At 41.6% G+C, this 11,292-nt stretch overlaps 1 protein-coding gene across 4 annotated transcripts; it reads left to right on the forward strand.

Moving 5' to 3' along the window:
* The first annotated feature begins 205 nt into the window (after positions 1-205).
* smap2 (small ArfGAP2) lies at positions 206-11,269 on the forward strand. Of its 4 annotated transcripts, none has more exons than XM_058047801.1 (10): positions 206-326; positions 406-729; positions 5,329-5,462; positions 6,507-6,671; positions 6,740-6,799; positions 6,867-6,924; positions 6,991-7,127; positions 7,960-8,143; positions 8,222-8,583; positions 8,720-11,269. In XM_058047801.1, exons 2-10 carry the CDS (start codon positions 624-626, stop codon positions 8,843-8,845), a joined length of 1,332 nt encoding a protein of 443 aa, XP_057903784.1. In that variant the 5' UTR covers positions 206-326; positions 406-623; the 3' UTR covers positions 8,846-11,269. The 4 variants fall into 4 exon arrangements, with proteins under 4 accessions (XP_057903784.1, XP_057903785.1, XP_057903783.1 ...); XM_058047802.1 differs by having other exon boundaries at positions 213-326; positions 447-729; XM_058047800.1 differs by having other exon boundaries at positions 219-729.
* The last annotated feature ends 23 nt before the right edge of the window (positions 11,270-11,292 follow it).

Below are 11,292 nucleotides of genomic sequence, written 5' to 3' on the forward strand. Positions count from 1 at the left end.
TATTCTGAAGGCAAATACATACTTCCGAGACTGATCTAAGACACTTCCGTAGCTTGGTATACCAAGCTCTATGACAGTGTCCTCTAGCGTTCAAGAAGAACACACAGGAAGCACAAAAAGCATGCCGTACTTTAAGTGACCATAGGATGGCAGTATAGGTAATCTAGCATGCGGACAAGAATCTTAATTATTTATTTATTATGCAGGGAAGAGCAGCGTTGGAATAATCTGGTATCTTGCTGTGTTGATCAATTACATATTTATAGTGAAAGAGAGAGCGAGAGGGAGTGAGATAAGGCAGATGGCATTTCAGTGATGGATCACAGGTACGCGCTTTGCTTCTGCCCTTTATTTTAAATCGTTACCAGGAATAACATTTTATACACATTTTTAATGGGACTACAGACCTTGCACCTCCACTAAGCTGCATGCTGTTTGACGTAAAGGCGGAGGATCATCATCATTATCATCCCATCGTGGCTTGACAAGAGGAGGAGGAAGGAGCAGCGCCAGTCTGCAACTCACTGCTTCCAGTAAATCAAAGAGAAGAAGGGCTATCTGAGAATACACACGGTGCAGTGCTATAGCTGCTGTGGACCGAAGGTGAGGTTAACTATTGCGCAATGATGACGGGCAAATCTGTGAAAGACGTCGACCGATATCAGTCGGTGCTCAACTCTTTGCTGGCGTTGGAGGAGAACAAATTCTGCGCGGACTGCGAATCGAAAGGTGGGTCACATTGCTGTACGGTACCTGCAATCCTTATGCTTGGAAGGTGCGTCAATCAAGACATGCAACCTCGGATTAGTGTTTATCGGTGCATATGTGGACACATCCTGATTCTAAGTGCAGATCCAGCAGCAATAGGACGCTGTGATGCCATAATATCATCAACTAAATGTCCTCAGCCATTTGCTAAACCTGTTATTCTACACTTGAGAGCTTGTTTTGGACACAAACAGGGAAGCAAGTCAGGCAAATACTTAATAGTAATGGAACACATCTTTTAGTAAGGATCCTTTGGAACCTTTTGGGAAAGGCGCTGAGGCATGCTTGGATGAGTTTAGTGTGGAAGAATTCCCTCAAACACCTTTGGGAAGCTTCCCCTACCTTTTCAAGGTGTCCTTATACTTTTGTGCAGAACACTCGGGTGCTTTAAGGCCTTCGGAGAAATTATACCACAGTCCCAACAAGCACTTTTTACCCGTCCTGGCTACTTAGCAGCACTTCCTGTCTGGTCATAAATTGTCCAGTGAAAGTCATCCCTGCAAAGGAAGAAGCTCTGACTAGAATATTATGAATGGCGGCATGAGTAAGCAGGTTTCAGGTGCAGTCGTGTGTGCGCTTCTTGGTCGTTATTTACCTGCTTTTAATGCTCGACTAGGCTCATACGCGTTGCCGACCTCATCGATATTTCATGAGAATCATCACGCAGGCTCCTGAGTGCTTTAATGTTGTGATTTATTTATTAGTTTTTGGCTTACATTTGCACTTTAAGGCCGGATATGCATGTCTGGAATGGAATGATATCAGACACAGCACTGTTTTCTTTGTACAGGTGTACCTAATAATATGGCTTTTGAGATGCTCATGGGCGAGTACAATACGTTTAACATTAATAACTGTCATACAAGCAGAAAACAAAGTGAATAAAACACAACAAAACTACAAAATAGTAAAACTACTCCCCCTTTTGGAGACATCTGATATCACACACTATCTGTTTTCGTACAATAGCGCTTTGTACTATATTGAATGTCCAGACAAAGCATCATAGGCAGTGCATTTTTCATTAAGTGACTGCTAAATAACCCACCATGGGGCCAAAGAAAGTTGCAACTGCCGGCATTTTGATACAGAAGGTGAGAAACATTACCGAATTTGATCTTGCCAGGCTGTATGGGATTTTTTTCAATTGGATTTTTATTTTATATATGCGGAAAAATTGCCGCCAAAATATTTTCGTTTGAGTCCGACCTTTTGGAATGAAGTGATAACGATGTTGTGTTGTGAAGCCAAACCCTTTCTAATGTCTGTTTCCTGGTTCTATGGTTATCATCACAATGTGTGACTTCTGAAGCATGTTTTTCTAGAAAAAGTTGGGTTGAACTCCAAATTTGACCACTTTTATTAGCTGCAAAGCACATGACTTCAGACACCTTAAGGCCTTATTAGATGACGGAGGAGATTAGGGCGAAAACAGCACCTGTCTGCACACATGACTGACCAGTATGTCACACTTCCTTATTTCTGTCCATGCAATATAAAATGCATTCAAGCGTGCATTTGAGTGCATTTTATGATAAAGATTCCTAATGCACACACATAAGACACACGTGCACGCCCTAAAAGCATCCGGCGTCCGCTCCTGTAATCTTGTTTACTCTGACATATAGTACCTGCATCCCTCGGGGTGTTTAAAGAGGAAGTGGCGACACAAAGCCACAAAGCTCACACTAAGTGTTTTGTAAGTGTTATTTCCTTATTAAGGCGCATGTAGCGCTGCTATTACTAATAGCACACATCACTTCATCATGTAACTGTCAGAGAAATCCCCTCCATTCTGTTGCCATAGTGATATACTGTACTGTATAATACCTGCTGCCAAAGCCCCGCCCGCTTACCTGTCTCATCCAATCAGGTCCCAGCAGGGATTTTCTTTTCACACACGGTGCATATCCCCCTGAGTCACAAAGAGAGGGTGACACAGCAGAGGATTAGTGTATTTATTTGTGTGTAAGACACTGCAATGACCAAATTAGGCCTGTATAGTAAAAATAAAATGAGAGTAAATAATACAATGTGTTCCTTTCCCCTTTCCCATTGTTTATGGATCACAGCTCTGCCCGTCACATTGCTACACAGATGGAGGGCATGTATAAGTAAATTATCCATCAGGATCCATCTGCTTAGCAGAGACCGGTGCTGGGTCACTGGATAGCTTCAGGCCTCCTGAAGGACTTTAGGTGCTGGGAAATGGAAGCGGAGGATGATTGTGTGTGTGTGTGTGTGTGTGTGTGTGTGTGTGTGTGTGTGTGTGTGTGTGTGTGTGTGTGTGTGTGTGTGTGTGTGTGTGTGTGAGATCCCGAGTATAGCTAAAAGAAGCAGCGGTAGTCTGTAATAAAGTCATGATGCGGCTTACAGTGTCAGGTTGGTTACATGATTGATACTACATAGTCATTAAACAGGGACAGTCATGTTTGGTTTAGTTGCAGGGTTAAGGAAGTGTGCTATCAAGAGGCAAGATTTAGAGACTTCATCTTTACTTTGTGCCTTTTTGCTTTGCCGTTTTATTTGTAAATAGCAATTTGCTGATGATAAACAGATGATAAAAGTACGGAAAAGAACGTTGTAAATAAGGTCTGGATATGGAGTCATGTGCTGGTGTGGTAATAGTAAGTACTGCACTGTGACTCCGCTGGATTAACTGCTGAAAGTAGCGTTTATCCTTGTGGGATGTTGGCTAATTAGCCATATGCTTGTGTGTGTGTGTGTGTGTGTGTGTGTGTGTATGTGTGTATGTAAAAGCCATTAAGGCACAATAGGAAGCCCTCTTTTCACTAGCCGTCCATCTATAAGCAATACGTTTTTGTGTTACGTATTACCAAATTGGCCGTATAGTATGCAAACCGTCTCGAAATTTTATTCCTTTTCTGACTTTGCCTCCTACTCTTGGACTATTTCTGTACCCGGAGGTGTGTGTGTGTGTGTGTTTCAGTAAACAGTACATAACACCTCATCGATTGCCACTAAAGAGGCTGCTGTGGCGCAGTATGCAGGTGTGATTCATTCCGCACGTCCACTATGAAAAGTCATCTCAGCGCCTTTCAACCTTCCTCCATCGCCTCCCTTCAGGGTTTATGTGGTTGCCATGCTACCTTTCCAAACATCAGGGCCGCAGACATCCATAATTAGCTGCTACAAACACTTGAGATGACCTATGGTGCACGGGAAACACGTACGGCGTCATTCTGTCATTAGCAATAACAATGCTAAAACAGATGGAATATTCAGACAAAAATGCATCAGGGACTATGAAGCTGATTACTACTGAAGAAATAATTGTATTGAGTATTTCATCATTATTTTATGATTATTTGTCTAAATGATCAAACATTACCAAATATAGTGGCTCCAACAGTGTGAGACTGCAGTGATTCAGTACGGAGAACAGAAAAGGTCAGACTGTTGCGAAGAGATAAATGTGAGAAAGGGACAATGCGAGGCAGACAAGCCATGGAGGCATTAAAAGGATGTGGACGCCAAAGGGATTTCTCCATTCCGGGGCATTCCACATATTTCATAATCTTTTTATGTGGGTCTGAACAAGTGTTTGCTGCAGTTAAGCAGGATTTAGGCACTAATTCTGCTATTATTAGCCGCCATGACAGCTAAAAGCTAATACTTTAGCCAGACCGTCAGCCTGCATGACTGGATGTGATCTGTGTTGTCTGCTAAAAAATACAGTCATATAATTATTTCACCGTGAAATAAATACCTGATTAGATAATAGCACAGCCCCAAAAATGAACAAGACTTGAAAGAGGAAGACTTCCTTCCTCTTTCATTGGCAAATAAGGGGCCACTTGAGGAAGCTGGAAGAAGAACTTTTGTACCATCTCGTGGTGAAAAGGCTACACTGCAGCAAGACTGATGTTGATGTCGGTAGAAACAGCGTGTTGATTCATTTTTATTAAGTTGTTACATTTAAATATCGTGCAATATATGTTTTGATTGATGCTGAATGTGTTTTTTAAATTAACATTTATTAATCATTTTCTGCAAATATTATGTCATTGTCGAGTACCGGTGGTATAAAGACCGGCAGGGCAATGTAATATTCGTCCGTGTGGCAACACGTAACTGATTGCCTCGTTCCTCCATCAGACTTAGTGATGCACGTGAGGGGGTTCGTGGTGTGCCGAAAGATTTTTCCAATTTTTAAAAAACGGTTGAAAAAAACTGTCCTAAAGTAACGCTGTGGTCTAAAAGACTATGAAGTCATCTCTCTCTCTCTCACACACACACACACATACACGCCTGCAGGTATTGTGCAGCCTGATTGCTTGTGTGTGTCTCCACTCGGTCTCTGTTATATAGGCTACCTGTCCTGTTGGATGCTATTATGTGTCAGGACAACGCAGGATTAGATGAGTTCCCTGCTGAATTCTGGCTGGTAATTGAGGTCTGAGGCTGTAATTGAGCTCAGATTCATTTGATGGATTTTTTTTCCCGTCATTGTTCTTCAACCTCGCCTTTGTTGATTCAATGTGACTTCTCAGGCAAAACTAAACACTGCATCACGTCTAAATCCTTTCTATTTTACAGGTCCGAGATGGTCATCGTGGAATTTGGGTATCTTTATTTGCATAAGATGCGCCGGTATTCATCGAAATCTCGGGGTCCACATCTCCAAAGTCAAGTCCGTCAACCTGGACCAGTGGACGCAGGAGCAGGTCCAGGTCAGGGATGACATCATTGACAGCAAACTTTACATATTCACTCATTCATTCATTCATTTTCTGCCGCTTATCCTCATGAGGGTCGCGGGGGTGCTGGAGCCTATCCCAGCTGTCTTTGGGCGAGAGGCGGGGTACACCCTGGACTGGTCACCAGCCAATCACAGGGCACATATAGACAAACAACCATTCACACTCACATTCATACCTATGGACAATTTGGAGTCGCCAATTAACCTAGCATGTTTTTGGAATGTGGGAGGAAACCGGAGTACCCGGAGAAAACTCACGCATGCACGGGGAGAACATGCAAACTCCACACAGAGATGGCCGAGGGTGGAATTGAACCCTGGTCTCCTAGCTGTGAGGTCTGCGCGCTAACCACTCGACCGCCGTGCAGCCACTTTACATATTTTTTTGCCAAAATTAATTATTTTAGTATAAATGATGGCTAAATTAACTAGATCGAACAACATCCACAATAATGCCTCTCTTCTAAATCCCCTGCGTCACTTCCTGTCTGCCACCCACTCAGCTCCCCCAGCTATTATTTCATGTCAAAAGGGCTCTAATTGTCATTCATTCATTCATTTTCTACCGCTTTTTCCTCACGAGGGTCGCGGGGGTGCTGGAGCCTATCCCAGCTGTCTTCGGGCGAGAGGCGGGGTACACCCTGGACTGGTCGCCAGCCAATCACAGGGCACATATAGACAAACAACCATTCACATTCACATTCACATTGGAGTGTGGGAGGAGACCGGAGTACGGGCACGGGGAGAACATGCAAACTCGACACAGAGATGGCCGAGGGTGGAATTGAACCCTGGTCTCCTAGCTGTGAGGTCTGCGCGCTAACCACTAGTCCGCCGTGCCGCCGCTCTAACAGTCTTGATGCATATTTTTAGTTGTGGGTGTTGGACAGTGGTGGTTCTCCTGTATTTTCATGTATAATTAACATTGAAAATGTGATCAAACATTAAAAAAACTGTGAAAAAGGAAGTGCGCTACAGTTTTTAGATATGGTTGTGTTTTGGCATCCCTCGCCAGTGTGTTCAGGAGATGGGGAACGCCAAGGCCAAGCGTCTCTACGAGGCCTTCCTACCAGAATGCTTCCAGCGGCCCGAGACGGACCAGTCTGCAGAGATCTTCATCAGGGACAAGTATGACAAGAAGAAGTACATGGATCGGGTCATTGACATCCAAATGCTCAGGGTGAGTCATCATCTCACAAGGTGTAACTCGGTATAAATAATACATGAAACTATGCTCTCTTCACGCAGAAAGAAAAGAGCTGTGAGAACATCCCCAAGGAGCCTGTTGTCTTTGAGAAAATGAAACTGGTAAGTGTGGCAGTTTTATGGAAAAAATGAATAAATCATTGAATATGAATGTTTGGTGTGTTTATAGAAAAAAGACGTCAGCCCAAAGACAGACTCTCAAGGTGTTACGGATTTGCTTGGATTAGGTATAAACGCAGCTACTTCCTGTATGCATAATGTATCATTACTAAAATCCTTCTTTTCTGTCTTAGACGCTCCAAGTCCAGCAGTGTCCAATGGGGTTCAAAACACAAATAACGAGAGTCCAGCAGGTTCTAACTCTGCACACTCTGCCTTGGACCTCTTCAGTACCCTCTCAGATCCTTCCACTTCCTCCTCAAAGAACACAGTACGGACAAACGCTCTATATCTCTACTGTGTACTGTACCAGGGATATAATATCACACCGGGAAGTTCAGTTCACAGTTGAATCATGGGAAAAATGGAGGGTATGGAAAACGATTGTTTATGGGAATCACTGATATACTGTAGAAGATGTTCTTCTGGTATTTTTGCAGGAGATCCTTTAAAAAAACAGCAGAATGCTATATTGGACTTTATGTATGACTATATGAGACTTTCAAGACAAAACGAGATAGTGAAAAGAGAACTGCCCTTGATTGTCACTCCTGGTCTATACCCTTTCAGTAATAGCATAACATCATAATAGTCCAACTTTCAGTGTCATCTTTCAAAGCACATTTTACAAAAAAAATACAAAATTCATCACACAGCAATTTAACACTTAAGAATGCACCCGGAAAATATACCAACATGTACCAATATGTGTTTAAAATGAAAAAACAACATTTTCCCATAAGGCATTGTAGTTGAGCAACACATTCATTGGGGCGCTGCAATGACGTCATTCTCCCTTTGGGCTTTGGGCTCCAGGTCATCTGGCTCACTCAGGTGAACATAGGCAGCATTGCAGCCATCCACCATCTATGCTCCTCCAATGGAATGGTGTTCTCAAACGTAGTTGTTCATTTTACATTCGTATTGGTACATGTTTGTATATTTCTGAGGTATAACTTTTGAGTGTTAAGCTGCTGAGTGATGAGATTAGTGTTAGTAAGATGACACCATGAGTCCGACTGTTATATTGAATAATGACCTCCTGTAATTTCCGAAATTGACTGTACTTTTTTTGTACTTAAGCTAGCTGTCTGTTGCTTTAGGCTGCCTCCACCTTCTTGCCTCAGAGCAGAGTGACCGCCTCTGTGCCTGAAAACCTCAGCCTCTTCCTGGACCCGGCACCCAAAAAGGCAGAAGGTGCGTTCAAGAAGTTGTCCAAGGATTCTATTCTCTCCTTGTACGGCTCCACCCCCTCAGTGCATTTCAGCAGCATGGCGGCTAACCATGGTGAGACATCTTCCTCCTCATTATTATCATTACATCATTAACTGTTGTGTTTTTTAATGTCTGACTTTTGTTTTTCAGGTTTGTATATGAACCAAATGGGATACCCGACACACCCGTATGGTTCTTACCATTCCTTAGCCCAGGCGGGTGGAATGGGCGGAGCCATGGTGATGTCACAGGTTGCTATGATGGGTCAACAGCAGAACAGCATGATGGGCGTCCAACAGAACGGCTTGATGACGACTCAACACGGCTCACCTTACACAGAAGGGATGGTGGGACAGCAGCAAAACGCCATGATGGCGCCGCAGCAGAACAGCATCATGGGACAGCAGCAAGGCGGATTACTGATGCAGCAGCAGAGTGCTGGGGTGATGGGACATCCCCAGCAGCAAATGTTCGGAGCTCAGCAGCAGCAGCAGCAGTGGAACGTTGCACAGGTATGCCTTGGGATAAAATGGGATAAAATTAGATAGAATAAGTGAATACAATTGGGAAAGGGAAAATTGAGAAGATCGAGAAGTGAAAGTTAACCATGTTCTTTGAGATGCTATTAGTGTGTTTTGTGTCCTTCAGATGACTCAGCATATGTCCGGCATGAATCTCTACAACACCAGCGGGGTGATGCCATTCAACAGTCAACCCACAGGTGGCGCCACGGCTCCAAGTTCAGCACATATGACAGCACACGTCTGGAAATAGAATAAGACATGTGGCTTTGACTCTGGTGAGCTTTTTCTAATATGAGGAGGAGGAGGAGACGAGAATAAGACAGAGTACAACTACCTCTTCCTCTCTCCTGAGTCCACGTCTTGCCTCGGCCAAGCTCCGCTAATGTCAACGCTTGCCTTCAGAACATTCCGTCAATGCAGCAACAGGGTCAGAGATGCACGTGGATCCATATTATTTGTCTTGGTGCAATGCAGTCGCCATAGAGATTTATTTTTATTATTATTATTATTATGAGTATTTATTTTAGGGTCACATTAAAAAAAATCTGAGATTTTCATGTTGTAAATTTACAAAAATAAAGTCTTAAATTTAGGAGAAAAAAATGTACATTTCCGATTTAATTCTCAGAAATTTCCGACTTTTTTTTGTAAAAGTACAACTTTTGTAAATCTATGAGCAGTTAGGAGAAAAAAAAGCGTAAAGTAAAGTGTAAATTAACGAGAACAAAAGTCATACATTTACAAGAAAACAATGGTAATATTACAAGAATAAAGTTTCCAGGAATAAGGCCATAAATTTATGACAAAAAAGTCGGAAATTTGAGAGAAAAAAACATAATTTTCCAACTTTACTCTTACAAGAAAAAAAGGTTCTGACTTTATTCTTTTAAATGTACGAATATTTCTTGTAAATGTATGACTTTTATTCTTGAGAATTCAGGAGAAAAAAAGCGTGTACATTTCGGACTTTATTCTCGCCAATTCACGAGAACAAAAGTCGTACATTTGCAAGAAAAACAGTGAGATATTTACAAGAAAAGAAGTGGTAATATTAAGAGAATAAAGTTGTTAATTTCCAAGAATAAGGTCATAAATTTATGAGAAAAAAGTCGAAAATCTTGGGGGAAAAATAATTTGCGAGTTTACTCTTACAAGGAAGAAGTTGTAAATTTACTACTTAATTCTTGTAAAATTTACGACTTTAAGAAAAAAGTTGTAAATTTACGTCTTTATTCTTGCAAATGTACAACTTTTGTTCTTCTAAATCTATGACAATTTAGAAGAAAAAAAGCGTGTACATTTCGGACTTTATTCTCGTAAATTCACGAGAACAAAAGACACACAAGCACCAGACTTGACTGCCGGAACAACAGGTTTTTGTTGCAGGTTCGAATTATCTCACAACAGGCACAATAATCCCTAACACGGTCTACTGTTACGGCCGTAACCTCCACCAAGGAAAAACTCAACTCATCCCTTCCTGTCCATGCCGCCGGAACACATTTAGAGCAACGCGCGTAAGCACAAATCTGTTTTATGTCCACTATATTGGGTGATATGAGTTTTAAGGTGACTATAGGGATGTTATTTCATGTCTAGAGGGCTCCCATCAGGTTGGAAAAAATAATTTTCTATGCTTTAACTGAAAATATTGCATTTCTAAATAAGGATTACTGGTCCTACGGTACATTAGTTTAACACAACCATAATTCCCAGAGGGTCTGCTAAGGGTTTAAACTCCACGTAGCACTGCAGGACAAAGATAAGTTCCTACATTTCTACTTTAATTCCATCATCTTCTGCTTCATGTACACAGCGCTTCTTCTAAAATCAATATCTGCAGTACACGAGAGACCTAAACTGGATTTTTTTTTTTGGGCAGACCAAAGATAAATAGTATAGCTTTTGAAGGATTGTATAGTATTCCAATGTGTTGTTACTGTGCAGCTATGTCATGCATTATTCAGTCCTTTTAGAACATTTTTGCTCTCGTAGGATGAAAACTGGGGCATCACTGTGCACTTAAACACACAACTTGCATGTAAAGACGCACACACAACGTGACATTGTGTGGTAAAAGCCAGGAAGGATGGCCAATGTCTTTTAAACGGAGGTTCCATCGGTCGTCAGGAGGATATCAGACACTTCCAGTGAGCTGCATGAAGAGAATGTTTTTCCAATGATTGTGTTTATTTTGTTGGCTTCAGTGCGTCAATGGAGTCTAGAAAAGTAGAAAATGCTTTTTTTTCGGTCTCTAATTTTATATCTTCTAAGCAAAATGCATCTTTGGAATGTCTGTGGTTTCCTACACAACTTTACGAGCACTTTTTTTGTTTTTTTTTAAGCAAACTAAATCCATGATTCTGTTTGGATTTTACTAAATGCATGAAGTCATGATTGTAGAACTCTGAATGTTTGATTTCAGTGATTACAAGGAGAAAAAAGATGAAAAATGTGTATTATTTGTGACTTTTTGGGTCAAATACAAGCAAATAGAGGAATGTATTATTTGTCATACTTGTCTATCAATGTAATGTTCTATACAAATGTATATCAGACAATATTTATGAATTTTTTTCACATGCTTTTGCCTGTCAGATTTCATAATGACCTACCTGTAAGATAAGATGTCCGTCTCCGTGGGAATAATGATGAATAAATATGGTTTGGAATACCTTGTCTCATATCAATACCGCT

Source organism: Doryrhamphus excisus, chromosome 14 (assembly GCF_030265055.1).
Source record: "Doryrhamphus excisus isolate RoL2022-K1 chromosome 14, RoL_Dexc_1.0, whole genome shotgun sequence".
Classification (NCBI taxonomy): Eukaryota; Metazoa; Chordata; class Actinopteri; order Syngnathiformes; family Syngnathidae; genus Doryrhamphus; species Doryrhamphus excisus.